The sequence below is a fragment of the Lonchura striata genome, chromosome 1, assembly GCF_046129695.1.
Source record: "Lonchura striata isolate bLonStr1 chromosome 1, bLonStr1.mat, whole genome shotgun sequence".
Classification (NCBI taxonomy): Eukaryota; Metazoa; Chordata; class Aves; order Passeriformes; family Estrildidae; genus Lonchura; species Lonchura striata.
This window is the reverse complement of record NC_134603.1, coordinates 47,271,604-47,298,106: the sequence shown is the minus strand read 5'-3', so window position 1 is coordinate 47,298,106 and position 26,503 is coordinate 47,271,604. Positions and strand designations below refer to the sequence as shown.

General features: G+C 44.2%; 1 protein-coding gene across 1 annotated transcript in view; it reads left to right on the top strand.

Annotated features, from left to right (window-relative positions):
* The first annotated feature begins 1,120 nt into the window (after positions 1 to 1,120).
* Positions 1,121 to 26,503, top strand: part of CABLES1 (Cdk5 and Abl enzyme substrate 1) — a 71,911-nt gene continuing 46,528 nt past the window's right edge. The window contains exon 1 of the mRNA XM_021551555.3: positions 1,121 to 1,926. Coding sequence (XP_021407230.1) covers positions 1,406 to 1,926 — 521 coding nt within the window. The 5' untranslated portion in view covers positions 1,121 to 1,405. The remainder of the gene's footprint in view (positions 1,927 to 26,503) is intronic.

The window sequence follows — 26,503 nt, the reverse complement described above, 5'->3', positions numbered from 1 at the left end:
TCATTTTTTTAATCATCAAATTAGCAAGGTTTTGATAAAATTGTAGGAGACATCACAATATTTTGTGACAGTTTGGGATGGCTCGTGAGTCATCCACCAGCTATAACTGGAATGCAATACAAGCCATTGTAATGCTTTATGAAGAAAGTGCGTGTTGCTATCTTGCGACAAACATATGCTCCTCTGTTTGTATGTATCTGTTATCCAACCCTTACATAAGCTGTTGATGAAATTATCACAGGACAAGCATGCTTGTAGCACGTTTGAGTTGATCACAATAAAGTAATGAAGGAATGAAGGAGCTGGATGCTGAGGTGGACTGGCCGCCCGCCTTCGAGAGCCACAGCTGCAGATGGAGGCAGTGTGCAGACCTGCAGTCAGCTGCTCAGCAGCCTTTACTTTGGGACACGAATACAGATATTTGGGGCTTGTGCTATATGTCCTTTTGGGAAAGAACAAAGCAAACGTGCTTTCTCTGGTGCAGGAGAGAGGGAAGGTTGGGGACGGAGTTGACGGAAAGGCTGGGGAGGAGGTTGGTTTAATGTTTCAGGGTACCCGTGAGATGTTACTTGCACACACAGAGGCAGACGCACGCCTCAGACTGCAGCAAGGGCAGTAGGGACCGGGACAGCCCAGGCTTGCCGCATCGCAGAACGCACCGTCGGCATTCAAGCGCATCCCCAAGGGCCGCTCCCCGTCCCCGACCGTCCTCCGTGCCCATCGGGCACTACCAGCGCCTGCGCCGGGCACCAGCCCCCACCCGGGAAAACCAGCGGGCAGCGCCAGGGCCGCTTGGCACGGCACGGCTGCATCCCGGTGCCGCTCCCAGTGCTGCTCCCGGTGCCTCAGACGAGCCGGGCCAACCCGAGCAGCAGCCGTGGGTCCGGGGCGGTCTGTGCCGGGCTCCGAGAGCCATGTGCCGAGTACTACGGGCATAGACTCCACCTTCCCCGGCTCCCGCCCGCCCCCACGCATCCAGGAAGGGAAAAAGAGGAGGAGGAGGAGGAGGAGGAGGGAAGGGGGTGAAAGGGGAAAAAAAAAAAAAAAAAAAAAAAAAAAGAGAGAGAGGTTGAAAGGAGGGAGCTCGCCGAGACCCACCCTTCTCCCTCCTCCTCCGGGCTGCTGGCCGGGCTTTTGTTTTCCTCCAGCGCCCCGTTTCCCACACGTGATTGCCGTGTTATTGCACAGGGCGCTCGGCGGCGCGGCGGCTGCACCTATAAATACGGAGCGGGCGGGCGGCAGGGGCCCGGGGCAGCGCGGCGCGGCCGGGCGGAGCGCACCCCTCGACACCCCCATGCACCCCGCGGGGACCGCGGCGCCCATGCCCCGCCGCCCGCCCGCCTGACGGGCCGGCAGCGAGAGGCAGCGCCCGGCCAGCGGCGAGGGGAGGGGGAGCCGGCCGACAATGGCGGCGGCCGCCACCGCCGCCAGCCCTGGCAGTCCCGCCGCCGGGCCCCTGCCGCCGCCGGCGGAGCCCTGCCCCAGGAAAGCGCCGCAGCCGCCGCCGGGGCCGCCGCAGCCGCCGCCGCCGGCGCGCAGCGACCCCCGCCGCAGGCAGGCCGCGCTCTCCTTCCTCACCAGCATCTCCCTCGACGGGCGGCCCCCGCCGCCGGGCAACGACGGCCCCGCCGCCCGGCCCCGCCAGGCGCAGCCGCCGCCGCGGCTGGGCAGCCCCCCGGCGGCGCCCGCCGAGCCCCCAGAGGAGGAGGAAGACGAGGAGGAGGAGGATGCCTTCGCCGCGGTGCAGGTGCCGCCCGCCGTCTTCCTGGGTGCCGCGGCGGCGGGCAGCCGCGGCCGCCTCAACTCCTTCACGGCGGGGGTGCTGCCGGCGCCCTTCGGCCGCACCAGCCCCCAGGGCAGCATCGGCGGCAGCGGAGAGCTGGGGCAGCCCGGCCCCGCCGCCGCCTTCGAGCTGCAGCGGTCCCGGTAAGCAGCGCCGCGGGGATGAGGGATGCTCGGCGTGCGGGGATGAGGGATGCGCAGGATGGCGATGGGCTCGGTAAGGGCGGGCACGGCCGCCGGGCGGCCGGGGGAAGCCGCGGGGCGGGAGCCTCCCTCCGCGGGCCGGCTGCGCTGCCGTCCGGCCGGGGGAGCAGCGGCAGGGATGTGCGAGCGTGCAGGGGGAGGTCAGCGGAGGTGCCCGAGCCTCCCGGGCGGCAGCAGCCGGTCGCTCTCTGAGCGCGAGTGGCTGAAAGTTTCTCTCCCGCTCAGCAGTGCGGGCGTGCGGCTGCACGGCCGCCGTGCCCCGCCGCAGCCCAGCCCAGCTGCGCAGCGGCTGTCACCCCGCTCTCCCGACTGGCGGTGGATTCCGCCCGCCGTGCTGCCTGTCCTATAGACAGCAGACTGGGAACCGGCTCTGAGTCAAGTGAGCTGCTAGCCAGATCTGGTAGCCCGCGAGAGGGAAGGAAATCTTTGCATCGAAATCCACTGATTACGGTGTGAGCGCATGGTTTAAGCAGCGTCTCGCTACCACCCTAAATAAGCTCTTTATCTCCAAGCACTTTGTTCCTCTGGGTCGTTTCTTGCCGCCGGGTACTCTTTTGCCTTTTAATTCCCAAAGGAACAACCTCACCTGCTTCAGCTCTCAAGCTGAGGCTTCTGGCTAAGAAGGTGCAATCATGTAAAAATGTGTGAATGCCTGTGGATACAAAATCACCTTCCTTCACTTCCTCAACAACATACTCAGATACCAAAGACGGAGGGGGTAAGAAGCTGGAGGAAATGACTGTGCTCCCCAAGCCCACATCAGCAGCCACTCCCACATTCCCCATTTGCCACACTCCTCCTTGTTTCTCCCTTGGACAAATAGGTAGACTTTGAGTCACATGTTATTGCAAGGGTTTGTAAGGGTAATTGAGCATAGATCGCTGTAGAAAAGTCCTTTTCAAAACCAACCAGCTTGGAGAAATAGGAAGTATTCCAGGCGAAAGTTATCTTAGCTGCATGCCCCACTGTTGGTTGTTTTTTTTTTTTTTTCCCTTCTTCCATCTGGTTTGTGTTGGTGGTGTTTTTGAGCCCCTTTTCAGGTGCTGTGCTGGAGGGAGCCCCACCTCCCCAAGTAGCATGCCTGCTGGTGAGTTATCACCCTTCTTCTCCTAGTCATGTGTCTCTCAAAACATTTTCTGCAGTGATAACCCTCTAATTGCTCAGTGGATCAACTGCACAGCTGTGTCACACACACACTAACACTCGTGCATTTCAGTCTGTGATGTGATTCTGCCCACAGCCTTGTGGAGGAGAAGTGACCCGCAGACTATGATTTAGGAATTGCTTTTCTGCTCTTGAACTTAGCATTCAAGGGACTGGGTTCTTCTTGACCTTCTACTTAGTGAGTTTATTATTGATGCAGGATTCTAGTACTACTTTTCTTTATTCCCAGGGATCATCCTTGGTTTTTGTTTCCTTCATGCTTTGATCCTGTGCCTGGTTCTGGGAAAGATGCTTAGATCTTACCCATATCACTTCACTTAGCCCTTTCTCTTCCAGTCATTTTTTCCCCTTGCTCCTTTTTGCCACTTCCTGAACATTTCCTTCCACAACCTGTTGCGTTTTTTTTTCCTGTTTGTTCATTTGGGGTTTTTTTTATTACATGAGAACAGAGTGGAGTTTAAGAGGGAAAGGTTATTACTATTCTTGTTTACAACCTAGAAATCCAGAGTCTTGCAAGTTCATCTGCACTGCTAGCATGCAAACAAATTGAGTGGATAGCCCCAGTCCATGGCAAGGGAAGTCACCTAAGGAAACCTTTCCAGGATGCTCCTGCAGTCCTGTAGTGGCTGTCATTTGTGCTGTATATTTTCGTGTGATGCAGGCTGCAAGGACAATGCTGGTTTTCTCATGCTGTTTTGTTTTGTCGAGAGCTAGATTCAGTTGTGGTGGGGACTTTGTATTACTCCACTGACAAGTATGAGGCTCTCCATTGTAGCACTCACTTAAGGCTGGCCCTGGTGCGGGAGAGCTCTGGGAAGTGTCCCCTGCCTTTGCTGGCTGTTGTGATAATACTGCATGTGTGCAGTCCGGAGCAGACTTTGCCTTCAGTAGATCCGTTTCTGTTCTGGAAAAGAGATATCTTTTCAAACACCAGGCAGCTGCAGACCCATGGAGGTCGCACAGAATGTAAGTGGCTCATCTTCTTAATGAAAAGGTGTGGTAGGAGCTCTGCTGGCTTCACCCTTGGCTGCACAGAAGTTAAATCACAAGTATGCACCGGGCTGGCACAAGCCCAAGAACAGAGGGTTCAAGCAGCCCTTCTGCTGCTGCTCTCTTAATGGAGAGGAAGGAGCCAAATCCCCAACACACAGCCAGCCCTTCTCAGGATGACAGGGTGAAAGTCACAGCACCTGGCCAGGGACAGGCATTAGCTCATCTGAAGGATGATGCAGAGAGGAAAATCAGATTTTTTCGGTAGTTCACGTGTGCACCGGCTGCCTTTCTTCCCACCCTTCTGCTCTCCTTGCAGTGAGTGAGCTTGAAATTGAGTGTGAGGAGCTGTTTGACAGACTAGTCCTCTGTGCTGAGACACTAAGTTATAACATGAAACTTTTTTCTGTTACAGTATCAGGAAACACAGGTTGCCTTCTTACTTGGCTTATTTGGTTATTTTTATTTGGCTTTCAGAAACCATTGTGAACATATAATCAGAGTTCCCTGGCTTTTTTGTTTGTGTTAGCAGTTTGTCTAATTGCATACTAGTTTATATTTAACAAGGTTATCATTAATGTGGTTTGGGTTTGTGCTCTATGTATATTCACAAGAAACAAACAATACAAAAAAGAAGCATGGAGCTTCTAGCTGCTTGGAGGGTAGTATGTAATTATATGTAAATGGCAAAAAATAGGCTTGTTCAGAAGTTGACTGGTTGGCGCCAAAGGCTCCTGTCTTCCTGCAGGAGTTTGTTTCAATTTGTGGGGAATAGGTGGACAAGGACATTAGTTTATTAGAAGCTAGGGCCAGGGTTTCTTTCATGTGAAATTATAATTAATTTTAATAGAATAATCTGAAATTAGTGAGGAGCTCTGTGAAACCAAGTTTCAGCAACGCTGGTTTAAGATAATTGCACATCCTGTGGATTAGGGGATGGTCCATGTACCTGGTTTTGTGTATCCTAGAATTCTTCTTGCCATAGTTTTCTTTGGGAAAAGTATTGCTGTTTCCATATGTGAAGTTTCTAAACACTGAGTGTTTAGAAACAAGCATATGCTCTTCTTTGTGTTGTTTGATTTTGGATTTTTTTCTGTTTTGCTAAGGAAGCAAATTGGTGATTAGATTCGGAGTTCAGACGTTGCTTACAGTTGCATTTGTCAGTGTCACTACATCAGGTTTGAAGGCAGATGGGCAGAAGAATTCCTTCTGGGAGCAGCAGGTGCTGTGAAGCAAGGAGAGAGTATCTGCTGAGTAATCACTGAGGAGAGGTCCACTCAGAAGGGCACTGAGATTATCATGGTCCAAATAGATTTTTCTTCAGAATTTGCTGACCAACAGTATATCCAATTTCCTGATTAATTCTAAAATTAATTTACAGTTAGTAAAACTTGTGAAAATTTTATTTATTTCTATGTATTAGAAAGGACAGAGCTGCATTTGGCCTCAGTCTTTATCTTCTGGAGAGATGCAATGAAGGGAGATGCTGGAATGGTTGACTTTCTTGACTTTTTTAGGGTTTGCAAAGTTCAATGGGTTGTTAGTGCTGGAGAAAGCCTCCAGGATGCTGAATCCTGTCATTGAGTATTTGTGATGGAGGGCTGAGAGATCAGAATCCAGTTCTCCATTGCCTTGGGCAGGCAGGCAGTGCAGTTTCAGCCCACAGCAGAAAATGCCTCCAAACTGAACATGTAAGAGACAAAATAAGTGTCTCTCAGAAACAAGTATCTTACAGGCAGAGTCTTGAAAGGGGAGCAGAACAAAGAGCTGGGTGCACTCTCTGCCCTGTGGGGTCATCCCAGCATCAGGAGGTGGCTTGTGAGCTGCTGGAAGCATATCAGCCCTTTAGTATGTGATGGACACTCTGCTATTCACTGAACCTAAAGCCCTTTGGGCAGACTAAATTTCAGAATGATGTATACAAGCATAGCATAAAAACAGTGATTTAATAGTCTGAGTAGTCAATGGGAAGTGCAGTCTTTTCTTAGGTGTGTGACCTTGTGCCACTGATAGGTGCTGCTCTAAAGAATGGGATGCTTATTGACTTCAGCTGCCACTCCAGGAGGCTAAATTCCTGTGCCTCCCTGAAGGGGGAATGTTTAACAGCAGGGTTTAGACTCAGGTAATAAGGGCTGTTTCAGAAGTAGCACATAGTGCACAAGGTCCTCCATGAGCCCTAAGGAGGACATAAGGAGCGCTGGGCGCACCCACGTCCTTCAGCACGAGCACACTGAGGGGCTGGGTCCTCACGCTCCCCAAGAGCTGTGCAGGGGCACTCACTGATGCTGCTGGGCTCTCTGAGCTGTGCTGAGCATGGCCAGCCCCACGTCCATGGACTGGCTTTCACCACCACTGGTCTCTGCCAGCTGCTTCCCTTGCTCAGGGCACAGATGTTTGTGGTGGAAATGGGGTCATCTTCCAGGTGTTAGCTGAAGCTGACAAGTGGTTGAGAAGTGATTGGATCAGGATGACACACACATGGATGGACACCATAGGTGCAGCACCCTTGTTCCCTTAGTACACAAACTTTTAAAAACTAATCTTGCAGAAATTTGCTCTGGCATATTTTAGGCTCTTATTATACTATTTAGTGAGCATCTCTGTCAGATAAAAAAGGTTAATATTCATAGACAAGGAAAAAACCCTTTTGCTGTCAATTCTGAAGAGTGGAACAGTGGGACAGAACATGGTGTTCATGAGTACTAGGGAATTAATTAGAGAGCTTCACAGAGGGACAGATATTGAGAGCCAGCTGTGCCTGCTAGAGCCTCGGGACTCTTGGGGTTTCAGAGTCAGGCAGCCTTAGAGCTGGACAGGTGAGAGGGATATACATATATACAGGGTAGGTGTATATTAACTCCTAAGAGGAAACCTAAGCTGGTTACACATAAAAAGTCCTGTTTGCCCTCACTGGCTGCCAATTCAAAGCTTTCTAGGTCCAGCCCTGCCATGGGAGGTGTTGTGGTTATACCATGCAGGTGCTTGGCTGGTGTGTGGTGACCCCTGTCAGGAGAGCAGAAGGAGCAAATTTCAGCAGGTTTGCTTATGTGGTGGGTGCATTTCCACTACTTGATCTTTCTTTTCACCCTTTTCTTTACCTGCAAAGCTCCTGTACAGGCAGCCAAACTGGATCTTTTCCTTAGAAGCCTGCTACACAGCTTTCGTCTGCACCATAGTAGTGTTGAAAGCACCTTGAAATGGTGAAGATTGGTAGCAGCTGTGTGAGTCACTAGCCTTCCAGACCATCACAAAAACATAGTTCTGTGGTAGATAAATAGGATAATGACAGATTATAGTTTGATGACAGCTTTTGAATATGAAGTGTGCTTTAGTCTGCAATTATTATGACTTTGAGAATTCTTCTGGCAGAAGATACCGCTTAGCTTGGAACAGTTCAAAACACCTAAAACACAAATATGAGATTGCCAAGTGTGCTCTCTGAAAAGAAAAAAAAAATAAAAAAGCCCCAATCCTCTACTAATTCTGTGATTTCCTTGTTTCAAAAAAGTAAATATAAGGTGGGCTGTTTGGAGACTCAGTAGTAGTGCAGTGAGTTATGGTGGAAGGTAAAGATGAGAAGAACAAAATCTTGATTTATTTTCTTTTAATTTTTTCCCCTCTGATTTCAGCTGTAGTACTCTTGTAGTATAAGTTCTCCACTACCCAAATGAAAAGGCTACTCTTTATAATTTAACCTAAAAATGCAGAAATTTGGTTTATATGTTGGGACTTGGATACACTGAAACTTCTGTAGGCACCAGCTTGTCCCTTAGGAAGTGTGGGAAAGCAGATTCTATTTACAAATGGGACAAGCTGGTGTCTACAGAAATCTATATGCAAATATCCACAGAATTCACCCCTGAACATTTGCCAGTACCTCTGAGGGTGTACTCAGCCTTTATGACAAACTCTTTTCTGGACCTGGAATTGCTATGGATGGCTGTGGGGCTGCCACCAGATACCAGACTTAGCAACACAGCAGGTGCAGCAAGACACAGAGCTGGCTCTTTTCACAACCCAACTGAAAAAACCCATGCCAGTTTGCTGTGAGAAGTATTCTTTCTAGAAAATGGAAATGACATAATTTGGCATATGGAGAGTATCTGCTTGCTGGCCTGTCGTTTGCAAATAACATGCTGAGAAATGTAAGGAATGGCATTTGTTTTCATGGGAAGGGGTTTTGGGGGTTTTGTGGCAGTGTGGGTTTTTTTGTTGTTGTTTTTGTGGGTTTTTTTGTTTTGTTTTGTTTTTTATTTTTTTGGTGGGGGGGGTTTGTTTGTTTTTGTTTTTTGGGATTTTTTTTTTCCTGCAAGGGTAGGATACAGAGCCTGGTAGACCGTTTAGCAGGAGAAAATGTAATAGGATTTGGAGAAAATGTGATGTGCCAGTGGGAAACTTCTAGGACTCTTGGAGTTTGCTTTACAGTGTGCAATATGCAGATTTAGGGGGATACATATTTAAGAAACTGTGAGGTTCTTTTACAAAAGGATACTGTGCTTTGTTCATAGCAACTGTTTTCCTGTCATCAATGCTAAATGTATTTTCTGTTCTCATGATGTATTTCAATGCCAGCACTGCTTTTAGAAGCAGTGTTTCAGGGTGTTTACCTAAGGAAGGATTTCTGTTGTGGAAAATTGAGAAGCAAGTGAGAAGTGGAACAAAGACTATCTTCTTCAGTAGAAGAAGTGTTAAAAAAAAATAAAATAACCTTTCACCTTATCTATGAATATAAAGCACAATTGCATATTCTTAGCAAGCAGTGGTACTTTCCTGTGTGTTGTTATAGATCAGGCTTGCAATTTTGTAAAATTGAGTTTTGGGGAAAGATTCATTCACCAAAATTAAATATGTTTTCTGCTCATCTTGGATGACAGAGGAAGGTATGTCCTCTCTGATGAGATCCTGAAAAGCATGGGCTGTATGTTTACTTATATACAAAACTACTCAGTTAAATCAAGCACCAGTGTATGATGTTTTGCTAGTAAGTAAATCTCTGCAATATCAGGGATTTGACTCTATAGTATTGGTGGGATTAAAAAATAGAAAGCTAGAGAAGTTTATCATAATTTTTCAGTCAACAATGGATTGCATTTTCTGCTCCTAGAGATAATCATATTACCAAGGTAAATATGATTAAGTTTTCAAATCTACATGCTGTCAAGGCAAATCAGACATAGGCACATGAGTTTGTAGGTAAAGGCATTCAAAAGAAGCATAAATTTTCCTGAAAAAAAAATCCCCTTATTGTGTAACAGGAAAAATCTGTAAGGTGACATTATGATGACTTCTTGCTGCACCGTGTAGCTGGAACTGAGCTGTATGAAACAAACAGGGATGAAGCTCTTGAGCTTGCTTTTCCCTTTCTCTGGGTTTTGGGTAGGATACAATGCTGGGCACCAAGAATCCAAGAATTCATCAGTGCTACTGGGTTAGCAGCCTGCTTGCATTAAGATGTTTTTTTCTGCCATCCATATGCTGTCTGCTGTATGTGGCTTCACCCATGACTGTGCAGGTCATACCTGCAGATTTTTTGTGTACACAAGGGACAGAGAAGTGATACTGGGATGTGGTGGTGGTTCAGCCTCAGTAGGTACCAACCATAGGCACCATTGCTGTCCTTGCTGCTTATGTCTTCTGTAGTGTGGGAATGCTGGTGACAGGTTTCTCTCTATCTTCTCCCTTCTGTGGGGCATCATTTCCTTTCCCATTCCAGGATAAAGAAAGAGCCACTGCTGGTGGCTAACAGGGTTAGTAACTCTCGGTGAGGAAATTGAATGGACAAATGTGGAAGACTCTGGCATTTCCACCATCGTTGTTTCTGGTAGGTCTGCCATGGGTGGAAATGCAGGGAGATGTCCCAGCCCTCCAACAAGGTTGGATGACACAGAGGTTCATATACCAGAAAGGGGAGAGAAGGCAAGAGACCCCGAGCTCTCTCCCTTTTTGACAGGTTTCATCATGATTGAAGGGTCAGATATTATTACCATTGCTTTTCACAGAGATAACTCACAGCACTGGAGCAGTCTGTTGCCCACTGCAGCTGTAAGTAGAGAATTGGATTCTACCCCCAGCCTCATAGCGTGCCCTTAGAAGGGTGCAAGCAGCACAGCTTTGCCAGCCTGCTTCAGAAAGAGGGCTGCTGAATTTGAGTTTCCTGGGTGCATGGTGCTGGAGGAGGAGAGAGCAGAGCCTCACTGTCCCAGGGAGGTGGGATGCCTTTGGCAGTGAGGGAGGACCACTGTGGCATCTGGAGGGTTGCCTGGTTTCATGCAGTACCCCCAGCACATGTAGGGATGGAGAAAGGGGGAGCCAGGAGGTGAATGTCACATAAGGCCCTTTGCCTTCACGCCTGCTAGGATCATGTGCATGCATTTGCATCTGCATGAGTGCAGCCCATACCTACAGTTCATAAAGCTCTCATTGCTCCCCGTTCACAAGGACATGTTCTAGGAACCTGCAGTCTTCACCTCACTGTACTCAGCCTGTGTGAAGGGTGGAGCATAAAGCAGAAGCTAGGTGTCAGCTCTGGTCTGAAATGTGTCTTGAAAATATCTTTCTGGGGTTTTAACTCACCAACTTCATTCTTTGTGTTCTGTCAAACTTATTTTCCTGTTGCTTCTGCACCTCTGTTAGGACCTACAGATCCAACATAAAAGGAGATGAATTTCCTCCGTTTCCAGTCAAGGTTGCAATCAGCTACACCCAGACAAATGCTGGGTGACAGAAGTATTGCCCACGTGTCCATGGGGCGTGGTGGATGTGCACAACAAGGAGTGAAGTCCTCATTAGGTGACAGCTACCTGAACATTAAGACACCCATCTTGATACCTGGGGACGTGGGCACAGCTGAGGAGGTTTGGTAGTTACAAGCACGCTCCGCAGTTCCCTGAATTTAGTTAAGTGAATTATACAGTTTCTGACTGGAAAACATGGAAATGTTTTTTGGATAATAGGAAGAGAGGCGAAACAGCTTTCAGGTGCTGCAGTGCAAAGTGCAGTTTCATGGCTTAGGTAGGTGTGTCATGCAGGTGCTGCATCAGGTTATGTAAAAAGGTGTGGAAAACTCTGTCTGCTATTAATAGACTTGGAAGTGTGGCCTTTAAAGCACAAAGGGTTGTGTTTGTATTTTTAAAAACAGTTCACGTAACCCTCTGTCTTCAGTATTGTGGAACCATCCTTAATTTTATGAGGCTGTTTTCCTAAAAGCAAAACTGGGTTTGATTTTTAATTGGTGGTGTTCACTGCTTTGTAGAATCCCATTTTTTAGCATAAGCTAATACAGAAGAAGTGGCAGCTCAGAGGTGGTTGCTTAAAAAGGCAGAATTATTTACAGCAGAACACAAAGTGCCACTGTCAAGTACCTCCACTGTGGCCTTTGAGATTTATTTGGAAAATCCTTATTTTTCCATGTGCATGACTTGCCTCAAGATAAAATATGCTTGTATTTTAGAAGCCACTACAGGTACTGCAGAACTCAAGAGCAGCCTTGGAAGTAGCAAGAGACTGCACACATTTGTTTTGAGAACATACTTCATTGTCCCAGGCTTTTTGCTTCTGTTTGTTTTAGAGAGATTATTAGAAATACTCATTTCTTGTATGTTCATTAGTTTAATTATTAATGTAAGGCTATTCAGGTCAAAGATGGTGCTAGGGTGCATCAGGGAGCAACTTTGAGCAGATGTGTTTAAAAATAAAAACCACAAATTGTATGAATTTGCCAGCACCCTTGAACAGGCACTTTCAAGGCAGTATTTTCTGTTGCTGCCCTCACGCTCTGTGGGAAGATTGAATAGATGATGTGAATGGAAATGTGTATTTTCTCACAGTGTGTTTGTGAGCTTGCAGGCTTCCTTCTCCTGGAAGACGTAGCATTGCAGCAGGAGCGAGGATGCTTTTCCCAGTGCAGTACTGGTGCTGTGCTCAGTGCTGTACAAAATGCCATTACTCCTCCATATTCCTTAGGAGCTAAGCCTCAAGCCCAAGACCTGTTTAGTGCAATAGGGCACTGCAGAAGGGTGTGGGTTGTAACTGGAATTTACTCCCTTGAGGAGGATGGGCTGAGAGCAAAGAGGCTGGCGTGAAAAAGCGCTTGTAAGCCACTGCCTGTTTGCAAAGATCAAGGATCTGGAAAAGACCAAGCTCTGAATTAATTGCAGGGTTGCTCAGGTACAAATGAGAACAGGATTAGGCCTGTCTTTTCTATTTTAAGTGCAGAGGTAGTATTTCCAACCCTTGGAGCAATTTCATATCTTGAATATCTTACCGAATAAATGAATGTGATAGCAACAGTCAAGGGTGGCACAGACTTTTGTGTAACTGGTACTTACCTTGCAGTTGTTGCAGTTCTTTTGTATGATTCCTCAGGAATATTTCAACGTGGTCCTGTCTGGTTTTTGTTTGTTTGTTTTGTTGTTTGTTTGCTTTGGTTTTTGTGTAATTTTCATCTGTTAGAAGAAACTATCTTTTGAGAGGCTCTTGACCCTCACATCCACTTTCCAAGAAGAGGGGTTATGATAGTGAAAACTTGATTCACATCCCTGGTGATTTGAGGAGGGTTCTGTTTTCTTTTTACTGGTCAGTTGTGGGCTCTCTAGATTTTAATTTTGTAATGTGATATATTCTGAAAAAATGGATATTACATTTTTTAAATTCAGTTGTTCACATTAACAGACACATTTCCTGTCTGTTTAGTGGAAAAGGCGAAACAGGAAAACCAAAATTTCAAAATTTCAAAACTGCCATCATATGTTGATGGCAGTTTGTGAGCTTGATCAATGTAAGAGGTCTGATGTCATACCCAGCATGGTTTTACCCTTGTCCAGGGCTTTTTTTAGATGTGAACATCCAGTGACTGAGGAAGTAGTGGTTTCTGTTTATGTGGTCTGGCAAGGGGGTTTCACTTTTTTAGCAAAAGAAAATAAACAGTCCCACTTTTATACAAAGTATAGCTGATTTCACTTTCAGTGCAAGCAATAAGGCAAAATTTTACCTGTGACTTCTATGTAAGTAGCTACCAAATGAGCCTTTATGTTGTATCTCTCCAGAGATTTGCCAGGGGGGAACCACACCAAGGCACAGAGGGGGAGGGTTGTGATCTTCTCTTGGCGCTGCTGTCTGCAGCTTCTCACCCTTGTGAGAAATACCTTTGTGTTTCTTCCTTATTCCAGCCAGATGCAAGTTGGGTTTGGCAAGCACATCTCTGCATTTATCTGTTCTGACCCATCCAAGCACAAAGCCATTTCACCCTTTCCTCCATGCTAGACAAGCTCATTATTGTTCAGGTCTGAGGAGGCAAAGGGTGACAGAAGCAAAACAGTGCAAGTTTTGCATAATCTGTTTTTTTTCCTGCTGCTGTGGGGGCCATGGCCCTCATATAGTGGCACATTGTTCAACCTTCCTTTGCAGAGACTACCAGGAAGGACGGAAAATGCTGTGGGTTCTCGGGCAGTTGAAGAGACAGCAACAGAAGTGTGGTTTTGGTTCCATAACTGGACAGATTATTAAGGTCCTGCTGCTTCAAAACAAAGAATAAAGGCATATGAATCTCATGTTACCCAAATAGCAGTTAGCAGATCCTGCCAGGAAAGGAAATCTTCAAGAGTTCTCCTTGTTGCTCTGTCACAGGTAGCTGAGTGCTGCTTTGTTAGCATTTGCATCCCTCATTTTATGTGTTGAATTTGTGGAGATGGTTTCCTGCTGTCAGGATCGAATATCCCAGTTACCTGGTAGTGTTACTCACTGCCTCACAGCAACACCTGTGGGGGACCCTCAGCACTGGCTGCACACCCCATGGCTGCTCCCCTCCCTGCTGCTGCAGCCTCCTGACGTCTCCTTGCCCTGGAAAGCTTCACCACAGACACATGGTGGTGACCATCACAGTGCTTGACCATCCCTTTCCTTGCTGGCATTGTCCTGACGGTCCGCAAGGCTGCGCGGTGCCTGACGGAGCACGGAGGGGGCTGGAGTTGTCACTGTGAAGTCTTTGGATGTGCTTTTCTTCAAACAATAGCTGTGTATCTAGATTATATTTGTTCTTATTAGTACAATCAAGGATGTTTATTCTGTATTCATAGCTGTATTTATGCTTTGTGAGGTGCATGAATAAGTTTTTCTGGTTTCCAGAACACTGTTTTTCCTGTCTAGGGATGCAGTGGTTCTACTCCCGAATTTGTTCTCCATTTTTTTTCTTTATTTTTTCTTAAAAACCTTCAAAGAATATATGCTTGCTGTGGTTAGGTGAAAAATTAATTCACATATTAAAAAGATGGGAAGAAATACTCAGTCTTAGGGTCTCTTTCTCTATACCCCTTCTCTCTAATATGAATACAGAAAAGATTTTGCATGCAAGCAAGTTCAAAAGGGATGCTGAACAGTTTATATTCATGTGTTGTTACATTATCATCAGGATACTATTTTCTGTGTATTACTTACCCAGGTATTGTATTACATATAATTTGAAAGCTCTAAATTACCAAAAATACTCTACAGAAGTGTAAGTTTCATGGGCTCCTACTTAAAGCAAAGGGAGAGAGATTTGTGGATGTACATTTACAGATGATAAAACGCAACATTTGGGGGAGGATTACGGTTACTTTAATTGCCTGTCTGATATCCTCCTTGGAAGATTAAGTATTTTTGGTAGCAGCTTTGTGGTCTGTACCCTGTTGGCTTAATATCTGTCAGAAAATGATGTAACTGTTACTGGCGCAGGTAAAATTGAGCTTGTGTTCAGCTCCCTGGGAGGGTGTTGTGAATGGGAAACTGTTGTATATACATAATCCCATTAGTCAATATTGTTCAAAATCCTTTTTTTTCTTCCCTTCCTCCTCTCACAACAAAGCTCCTAGGTCTGTGGTGAAGTGTTTTGTGACACATCTTTGAATGGGCCTTTTGCCCTGCATTCAGTTCTTTAATGCAAGAAGCTTTACCAGGAAACAAGAATCTCTTTCTTCTCCGTCTGTCTGTGTTTTTTCAGCTTGGGGCTGTGTTGTAGAATATGCAGACAAACACACAAGTCAGATGATCTAAGATGTGTGATATTATAAGGTTATTCATTTCACATGATTAGTATCTGTACTGGAGTTGTTGGTCTGCATTTCATGTCTGTGCCATTTAAATATGTCTTAATCCTTTTTAAAAGATAGATTTTTGTGTATTTTAACACACCCTTAAGGCTAATATAAAGTAAATCTTCCTTGTATTATATTTAGTGCCATCTCTTAAGTGAGGCGATTTTTAAAATTAGCTTTTGTCATTGATAAAAGGCTGTATAAAAATAGAGCCTGATCCTGCAAACGCTTGCAGATATGTTCAGTCTTACTTTCCCAGGTAACTTGTTGCCTTTGACTCATAAAAACGTTACCTAAAATAGTAAAATTTGAGTAGTTTTGTAGTTTTGATTTGAGCATGAGCCCCATCAGCTGAGGTTTCTGCAGAAATACATCATTAGTCATGCAGTTAGCACCTTCATTAAGAATACTGAAGTGTGTCAAGTCAAAAACTCAACAGGATTGGAATAATTTATTGGTATGTGTGACTTCTTTGCACTACTAGGCTGGTATATTTTAAAATCTTAGAGGGAAAGTTTTGAGATGTTCTTGTAAATGAATATTTGCAATTAGTTCTTGTAATAATGAAAGCTGAATGTAGCCTGCAAGAGTACTGGACACTAAATCTGAAGTCTGTGACAAAAAATCATTTTTATCCAGAGTGAGGTCAAAATGAGATTTTTTTCAAGGCACTTCATGCTTTAGGTTCTTTTTAATATACTTAATCTAATAAGACATGATGACCTGCTATCAAACTTTCCTCAGCTGGTTTTACCTTTAAGGGTTTTGTTGTCAGCACAATGCTGCTTATGGAACAAAGATTTTTCTGCCTGGAGGTGCCTCTAGCTGATTTGGGGCAATTAAAGGGATTAGTGGCCCCAAAGGAGAGGCCCACTGAAGCAAATATGTTCAAAATTCCAAGATTTTATTTCACAACCCAAAGTATCACCTTAAACTCAAATAGCTGCTGGGTTAAGCCAGCACAGAGGTCTGCCTCTGCTCTCATATTATCCCCCATTTAATTTTTTCATTTTTCAGAAGTATGCAGCTTAATTGAATTGATTGATGGAGTAGGAGAGCCAGATCAATATTATCCATTTTCAGGGACTCGATTTTTATTTCTTTTCTTTCTGCATAAGATTTTAATATGTTTTTTCATGATGGTTGGAGGCATTAACAACATTTCTGAGTCATGACCTGATACAAGCCCTGTGTCTTCTGACCTGATAAAGAGTCCTATGTTTCCTCTCCGTCTTTGTGGCAGAGGAAGTTATTCCAGTAGTTCCAGCTCTAGAGTCTTCTAATCTATGGTAGAGGCTTTTCAAAGTCAATGGATTGTTGGGAAGAGGTGGAGATGCTCCATCTAATCCCCTTTCATTCTGCCGTTTTGACAAAGTTTCTAGCTTTCAAAATTTTTAAAAAAAAGTACCCCTAAAGAGCCACATAACAAAAGGCAGAAAATAAGATTCATTAAGGATTCACAGAAATTAATGAATGTTTAATATGTCTTAGATTTGTTTTTGTTTTTTAAGCAGAGTCACAGGTCTCTCATGCCTTCCACTTTCAGAGAATCAGCAATGAATACTGAATGCAGCATAAGCACATGCAGAGTCTTTTCGTATATGTTTCATGCAGATAGGCTCTCTGGAAAATGCTGGATATCACCATGGAAGTGGTAACAACTGTGCCTATGGCAGTGCTCCTTTTAGTGTCTGCCTTGGTCCTTCTGTCACGGGAAAATGCAGCTGCTGGGGCAGCTCAGGTGCCAAAGTGTGCCCCAGGAGTAGGGAGGGCTGTCTGGGGAGTTGCCTCTGCACGGGCATCTCCCACAGCAGGAGCCAGGGGTAAGGTAGATGTGAAAATGGAAAACAGGCCACCACACCCAAATGATCAGCAGTGTGGTTCCTGAGGAGAGGGTGTAAAGAAATGCAAGGGGAACTGTGCAGCCAGAAGGAAGCACAGTTCTGGCTGCTTGACTTTGTTCTCTCATCCTCAACCCACCCACCCAGTTGTATTTGAGGTTATGGCCTGGGTGTGTGGACAGCTTTTGTTCTCTTCTCCCAGAAACTTGTGATACTGTAGCCCATCAGGAGAGACTTCTGATTTTATTTCTTTTTTTAATTACTTTTCATTTTTCAGCAAGGCAATTGCCTCCTGTTTCAAAAACACCTTCTTCTGGATGTGATCCAAGGGCACCATTGCCTGTCACAAAACCAGCCAGCTGCTCTGGGGCATGCCAAATCCCCAACAGGTTGTTAACCTGTTGTGAGATGGGGTGTTGTCTCCTGCTGGAGATGTTCAGATCCAGCTTGGAGCTTTTTCAGAATTACCTGTTTTGTGGTCATACTGACAGCAGTGCCTGTGAGTAGTTCACCGCCTGCTCTTGCTGAGACTTGTCCCAACAGCAGCTGCTTGCTTTGGGGTGGCTATGGGGCTAACAGCTGCCCACAGTCCTGGCTTTGGGGTATGAATCCAGCTCTGTGGTGTCTGATTAAAATGCCTGGGTGTGCTTGACTTAACAGTCTTTGACAATAACACATTTACTGACAATAGTAAAAGTACCTTGAGAACTGAGCAGTTGCACTGCAGGACTGTCCCAACATGTAATGTCGGGCTGGGACAAACAGCCGCCCCTTGAACTTGTAGCCTTATTTATAAGAATTTCTCTCCAGTTGTTGCTGTAATCTGTGAATCAAAATAAAGTTGTACTTCCTCCCGAATATTCGTGAAATTAGGCAATTCCATGGCCAGCTTCCCAGTCCATAGCTTGGCAGGTTGGTGTTACTGAATTTCCTTTCAGTTTCTGATTTTTTATGTGTGTATGGTCTGTCAAATCATTTGCCCATTGAGTCAGAAGTTAGAGTGAGCATATTTGAGATCAAGATAAATATTTTTGAAATTTAAGACTTGCTTCTGTGGAAAGTTTAATGGACTTTTTGTTATTCTCTGGAGTAGTTCACTGGGCATCAAGTGGGAATTAAAACTAAATGCTGGGAGTGACAGTTGTCTTTGTACAGGATTCTTCAGCCCTGCAAAAGACGATGCTTCAGCTCCCCAGCAAAACTGGCAGGAACAGGGTAGATGATTTACAAGACTAAAGGAGGGTAAGGCTTTTTTGTCCATCATTTTGCAGGACAGAGGAAAAGAAAGTATCCCCTGGAACACTCGATGTATAAAGTGGAGATCAAAGTTTTCAGAAGAAATACCAGGTTGGGAAAGGGAAGCAGCTGTTTCCTTCTTCCTCCCACTTTCCTCTTCACTTCCCTGTCCTCCCCCATAGCTGGGACGATCTGAAAATGCTGCAGAGATGACTCAAGACTTTTGTGGTGAGATGTGGATTGTGAGAGTCAGTTGGGGGATATGGCTTCATATGATTTTATCTACATTTGCATTAAGTGCAGAGCTGGAGGCAATATTCCTGAAGCCTGCCCTAGAGAGGCAGGCTGTTGTGGTGTCATCCTTGTGTTGCCCTGGGAAACTGAAATTTCATTGACATAAAAAAGTGTCTCTTGACTGTTCCTGTTTAAGAATAGGATAGATAATTTGGTATTCCCTGGTGAAACCTTGCTACCTCCAAGTGTTTGACTACTTTGCAAAATACTTTGAAACTTTTTTTCCTTTTCTGTCTTCCACTGGCTTGTCTGACAGCAGTGGCCAAATACCTCCTGCTCCTCCTCTAGTTACAGCCTGGAACTAGCAGCTGAAACAATTTATTGACAATAAAATTGAAGGGTAATAGAGGATAGAGAACAGCGTGGCCACGCTTCATATGTCATCTGTGATGCCTAACAGAGCTTCTTTAATAGAAGACAATTCTTCTCTGCTGTCCTTGTGTTAGTGGGACACAATCGTACAAGAAAAAATTTGGATAAGTGAATATTAATGAAATCTGTCATTAATTATCACCAGATCAGACTGAGGAGAACTGGGTTGCAATTTCAGTGGATTTAAACATAACTTTGCTTATGCAATCCTGTTAAGCATTGTTGAAATATGTCACTGAGAAAGCTCATTATATTTGCTATATAAAGATTACGACTTCTGGGGGAGATTAAAGTTTTAGCAGCGGTTGCCGTCTTTCTTGTGGTCACAACAGTGACCTGTTAAATGTGGAGCCGGGGGGGGGAAGCTGTGGGTAAGCCAGATTTTCTGTCTGTCTGGAAGCACAACATTTAAAGCCGTTAAGCCAAACCAGAGGAAACTCTGTGAACTTTTTTCAGGAAGCAAAATTCCTCAGAAATGGGGCATGTTCAAACAGTGGGAAACATTATTTTGTTTTCCTGAGTATGTATCTTTTGTACCATATGTATCATAGATGAATATGTATGCTTGTGTGGATATAAAAAGAAAATCAAATCCAAGTGAAACATTGGCTTCAGGCAAATCAAAATGCTCTGTTCCGCATGAAATAGGAGTTTTTTTATTTTGCTGTGAATGGTGTCAAAAGTAAAAGCAGAAAGTCAGAGGTGGGTGTACGAGGAGGCAGGGCTGCCTTGGCTCACAGCTTTGGTGTGCTGGGGTGTGTCTCAGGGGCTGCTGTGCAGACACTGCCCTGCAGGGTATTTTATTCACCCCAGGCAGCGCTTGCTGCAACAAGTCACCTGCCAGTCTGAGTTAAAGCCATGTCTGCAGATCGATAGCTCTAATTAGACACAAAGCACCTGCTGTATCAGGGATTAAAAGTAAGAAACATTATGACTAGTTATTGTACAACTTGCTAGAAACCATTGTATAATGATGGTACATTTGCCATCAGATTAGGTCATGAAGCAGCTTTACTGCAGCTTGGAAAATTAGAATCAAAAATAGTCCTTTGATTAAAACTTGAGCTTTTGAAAGCTCTTCAGAGAAGAAATATATGCAAATGCAGATGTACAGGAGAAATTAAGCAATCTGGATATGCATGATTCTTGAATTTAAAGAGAGTAATTGATGTAACCACTGTGCTCCTCATTTCTCACAGTCACCCAGTCTTAATACAATTAAATTAAACATCAGAATGATCTGGAAATAAGTTGCCTAAAATACAATCCATAATGGCTCAATATATTAACTTAGGAGTTTCTGTGGTCATGCAGCTATTCTGCATGTACCAATGTCAGCCTGCAATACCAGTTTTCTTGAGTTATATTTATTAATTTCTCCCAAATTAAAAAAAAACCAAACGCCCCATAACTTTATCACATATTTATCAGCAGCCAAATTTCTCTTTGAAACAACATTTGCTTTCTGATATCATCAGGAATTGGTTTCCTCCTCCTTTGCCTTTTGCTGCAGCACTATGATTCCATCAACCTTAGGGCATCCGCAGGTCCCTTACATCCTGTCAGCTAATTTTTAAACACTGGGAAAAAAACAAATATTATTTCAACCAACAGAAAAAAATGGTAAAGTTCCAAACACTGGATGTGACCAGGCCTGGTCACACAGACTGTTTAGCATCTCTGTCTGTTGAGCTTGAAGGAGTCCAGCCTATTCCCTGTGACTGTTTTAGATGCTGCTCTCTGGCTGAGTGGATGGAGGTACCCATAGCTGCAGGGGAGGAAGGCTTGAGGACAGCCAGCAGCTATGGGAACAGCCTCCTGGGATGCAGGAACACTTAATCACTTGTGATTTGAGCACTGTTTTGTGCTGATCCATCAAGGATATCAGATTTTTTCCTCCCTCACAAAACCCAAGAGAAGCTGATCACTAATCATTTGTGTGCTTCCCTTACCTGGCTGGCTGCAGGAGACTTTCTGCTGGTGTGATGCACGGGGTGGTAGATGGCTGAAGCCACATGGTGCCTTTTGGTCACAGCATCAGCTTATTAGTATAAATGAGGCTGTTTTAAACCAATTTGAAGCTGTAGCTTGCAGGAGGTCTTTGCAGGGGCTGACCTTTACTTTTCTTTATCTTACTTTGATGTCAGGATGTTCTGCAGGTCTCGGGGCGTTAAGCTGTCCATGAAGGCAGTTTCTCTGCACATCAAGCCTGCAGCTGTGAGCTGTTCTGCATGTAAGGTATCAGAGTTTGATAAGTCTTGATGGTATTCACTTCTTAAAACCTCATACCCATTGTAGCTGAAATTCAGCCCTGTGTTCATTGACATCTGTTTAACTGATGTTTGTTTACACCTGGCCCCAACTCAGTTTTGTGTATTAAAAGTGATGCTCTGTTGAAGCAGATGTTGGCTGTTGTCTGTGACATGGGCTTGATTTATATGACTGATGAAGAGCCATGATCATGGTGAATCTAGTTGCTCTCTGTGCAACAGCTCCAGAAGCCTGAACCACCTACAAGCGTGGTCTTGGAGAGGAGCAAGGAATTACAGGAGAACATAAAATCAAATAATGGTACAAACAAGCGGTGTCTATGTACCCCAAGTTCAAACATGATGTGCCCCAAAGTCAGACGTCAGCACAAGTCTCGTGCTTATTCAGAAAATTCCCACAGGCTCAGCTGGAAAGGGCAGTGGTCCCAGCAGTGAGCACACTCCCTCATAGCTGGGGCAGTCAAATTCCCTTGCCTGTTTATCAGTGTTCCCAGTCTGAAAGGCTGTTAGAAAGTGCTTCCTGATCAGCATGATAAATGAAATTTAGCATGATAATTATGTTTACAGCAGGACAGATGTACTAATGACATGTTCCCTAAAGATTTCAAATGAGCTATAAAAGAATCAAATCTCTGCTGAAAATGCTGGCAGCAGTATTATTGATTGTGTGAGTTACAGCTGATAATTGTCTTGTTTCATTTGTATGAGACAGTCAGCTATTAATGGCTTGTGCTCTGTAATACCAAAACAGCAGACTGTGCAAAATTTGTCACTCTGGATAATATAGTTGTATATTAGCAATGGGTCCTAATGGACATACTCTGGTGGCTAGGGAAGGGAAGAAGTGTTACAGTTAATTTCTAATGCTGTTTCATCTTTTCTATCAAAATACTTGTGTATGTGCCTTCAGGAAGAGAACTGGTTTTTCTTATCTACAAATTGTTTGATGTAAGACAATGCCTGCAGTAAAAAAACAAGCTCTCTTTGTGGTTATCAAGGATTGAAATGGAGAATGACTAATTAGGTGTCTTGTTCCACTTACCTCTTCCACAGTGGTGAAATGAATGAAAGTCTTACCCTTTTTTTAATGTGTGAGAGATCCCACAGATCTGTTACAGAGCATCCATAAGTGTACAGTGGCATAGAGATATACATACATATAATAGAGGCATGACCTGAAAATCTGTTAGTAGTTATCAGGCCTGACTTTTAAAATAGCAATAAAATGAATTTCAAATTGGAAATCATAGTAAGGATTGTACCGGGTTTACAGTTAAATAAAGATCTTGTATGTAACTAACCAAATTCAAAACCCCACTGCTGCAAATTGAATTACTTTTTGTGACATCCTAATTCATTTGCATTCCCAAAGCACGTTTCATTTCATCTTGGGTAAGTTGAGCTGTAGATAATATCCCAGAGGAGCACAGTTCTCTTAGTCCTAACCTACATCCATGCTCTGGTTGATTAATCTGTAAATCCTTCAAAATTTCTCTCCCCTGCTATTACATCAAAGCATGCCTGAGTAAAAAACATGTGAGCAGAATTCTGAAATGTGTTCCCATAGCATGAGAAGGACTCTTTGTGTGTTTCATTAGGCAATACTTTGGGATTTTTTTATGGGGAAATAGACAGCTGGTTTTCTAAAGAGTGAGATGTGTTCCTGGGTTAGCAAAAGAGAGCTGATGGTCTGGAAAAACTGCCTGGAGATGCTTTGTAAAAATTGTCCTTGGTTCCTTGTGACCTTTCATCAACTTAATTCATTGCTAATGAACTGCAAATTCATTGCAGAGCTTTAAAATTGCCACTGAGTCAGATGACAAAGTGCCTTGTTTTATGTTATCAAGAAAAGTCCTCTGACTGAGGGAGGACTAGGCCATAATACAACTCTGAAAAAAAGTCACAGATCCTTTGTCTCTAAAGGCTGCTGGTGGAAGTGCAGATATTTTGAGAAAAGGAGGGGGGAGACCAGAAAAACTCAAAGTCATACATCTGCATAGGTTCTATCCATATTCCTGTTCACCCCAGAGAAATGGTAATGTGATTGATTTGTTCCACATAGATAGGCAGAGCCTTTAAAATCAAATATATCCATTTCTGCCTTGGCTTAGTGGTTTTTCTTCCTAAAACTATTTTAAAAGTGCATGTATATAAAGAAATTAAACACCAACAAGAAAAAACACACAAAAAAAGGGTCTCCACTAAAGAAAAATAAAATACGTTTTTGCCACTAGTTATGGCATTTGCCATCCAAAGGTCTGCCTAAGGTTGTACTTAGCATGGCTACAGTTATAGCCACAACACTACTCTTCCAGACCCTAGAAATCACCCAAACGAAGTAATTTCAGACTAAGTCAGTGGACCACACCGCAGCTTTGCAAGAACCAACCACCACATCAGCTCAGGGCCCCATGGCAGGTGTTTTTCAGGTCTGGTGCTGTGATTTGCTCCTGTGCTTCCCAGATGCTTGAAACAGACCTCAGGCAGCCAATTTTGACTGCTGGGAAGATTTTATAATGTTGAGTAGTGCTTTATGCCCTCCTGAATGTTTTTTTTTTTTATAAAGCTATTGACAAGAGGATGTCCTTCATCAAAAATGTGGGATTATGGAAGCCATCCCTGCCTCTCGTGAGCCTCAGAGGAGGAGGAGGGAGATACATTATCAAACAGCCTGTCTAGAACTTTACAGTAATTTCTAGACTTTTTGCCCTCACCTCCTGAGTGTATAGATGACTGAAGTAATGTACAGGTTATATAAACTTGTCATAGCTTAATGTTGTGTTGTTGTTTGTTTGTGACAGGGACAGCTCAGTAACTCAGATCCTCCAGACTTCCTGTAAGGTCAGGGTGTGACCCCATTCCCAATGAATCATCTCTACCAGGAGATGGGTTTGCACCTACAGTTAATTGTTGATTGTTTTGCTTTAGTGATTGCTTTATCTATTTATTTGCTTATATGCTCTATAGAATAGATCAAGCTGAGGGCTCAAGACATATTTGAAGTGGACCACTTCAAACATGCTGGGGTTTATCAGCCAACCTCTACCCTTCCTCTTTGCACAGCATGAATGCAACATCCCTTTTGAGTGTGCTGTCAAGACATTGAACCTGTCCCTGAATCATCACTAAGGTTATTTGGTACAGCTATCAGTGGTGCTTTAAGGAGGCTGCCTGCTCTTGTATCTACCAGAGCTGCTGCCTCTGGTCCTTCTGGCACAACATGAGGAAACCAAGACAGGGAAATACAGAAAAAGTGAAATTTGCGTCTTGTGCTGCATTCTAATATCAGTCCCCTAAACTCTTGTTGGCCAGCTTTGTCACTATGAGATGCTATTTTATTATTCTAATAATATAAAGTATCAGTAGACTCAGTCTAACAGAGTGCTCTGGCAATTTTCCTCACTTCTGATGTGTTAATAAATCTGCTTTCAGAATAAAATATAGCAGTTGGAAGGGGCCTGCAAGGACCATCTAATCCAACTACCTGACTACTTCAGAGTTGACCAAAAGTTAAAGCATGTTGTTAAGGGCATTGTCCAAATTTCTTGAAGCTTTTTGTGGTTTTTCTCCCCTCAAAAATTGATTGAAAACTGATATCTCATTGCTGACTATTTCCTAGTCAGTGAACTTGCTGGCACCCACAGAAATTCAGTTCTCCAATAATTACATAGTTTACTAAGCAGAAGATTGCTCAGATTACATTTTATAACCCAGCACTGTGACAGTATGTGGGGAATATAAGAAAATAAAAGGCCATACATTTGGGAACCTGTCAAGTCTGCTTATGCAGCTGTTTGTGGGGGAACAGAGCAGCATGTGTTCTCTGAGTGAGTGGGGATGGTGCCCTGGAAAGAGCTGTTTTCAGCAGGGAGTTAGGGAGGTGCTTTCTTGCCTCTGGCCTCTGCCTGTTGCCATGTGTGCTCTTGGGGGCGTATTGATCCTGGGAAAGGCAATTCCCCAGCCTGCAGATGTAGGCTGCATTTGCCCAGTCAATTAAATGTTCATTAGGGTAACTGCTGGGTACTCTCTGTTGTGAAAACAGGTGGGGAAGCTTCTTGGCCAGCTTGTTGGACATGACTGTACCCACCATACCTTCAAAGAGAGCAATGACACAGCTACACAACCAAATGTTGCCTGTGTTATGAGAAATTCTGCAATACTTCCTTTCTGGAGGTCAGGGAAGCAAGAATTCCTTGTGGACATCCAATCTTTTAAATGTCACTTTTTAAACCACTATCAGTCTTTGTGCACCTGTGATAGGCTGAACCATGGTGTTCAGTCTGGTCTTTCACCTTTGTAGAACTAAATGTTCACAGTGGAATAAACTAGTTTTTGAAAACATTTATTTTTTTATTAGAGTTCTGTACCAGGAGAGAGTAACTTCAGACTGGGAATGAGCCAGTTGTCGTAAGCCATGCTGAGCAAAGGACCTCAAAAGAGAAAGAAGAAAATTATCTAACCCTCTACTACCAGCAGAAGCTCAGTGGCCAAGTAACAGGAAGATGCTGTGCCCAGTCGTGGTGGCAGGGATGGGGGAAAGAGGAGGGAGTTTGCTTTTCCCAGAGTGAAAAATGCTGAGTGGCTCCAGGATCTGTCCCTAGTGAGACATGCAGGGAAGCACTGAGCATTCCCCCTGCAAGACTGAGGTCCACAAGCTCATTGGTACATAGAAGTAGTTCTTCTGAGCAGTAAGGATCTGTCTTTACCCTAATAATGGATCTTGTGGTTCTATTTTAGGAACATGTCTCTTATATTGCAAATATGTTTCTTAGTAAAGCAAAAGCAATTGCAATATTTTGAGTAAATACATATTTTTATACTCAAAGGCCTTTGGTATTGAAACTGACCGTGCATGAACTAGCAAGCAACAAGGAATTAATTCCTGTAGATGTAATAATATTTAAAATTATGACATTGGACTGTCTGACCTTATCACAGATATCAAAAAGTTAAGATGTCTAAGCTGTCCAATATGATAGCTGATCTCTGAACAATATACATAGGCCTGGTCTTCAGCAATGAATGACCAGGGAAAGCAGGGCATTGACTCTTGGGTGTGTAATGAGATGCTGGGAAAAGTGCCTTATCCCAAGGGTATGTGTAGCATGTGTAGCCAGAACTAAATGCAAAGTATGCACCAGTGAATGCTCAGATTGCCGTCATCTGTGCCAGCATTCGCATCTCATGCCCAAAATGCCTCATGCTAATAAGCTTTCTCCTATTTGTTGTTTGCACCCTGCTCAAACAGGGGCTTTTTCTTTCTCTGTCAAGAACTCTATTC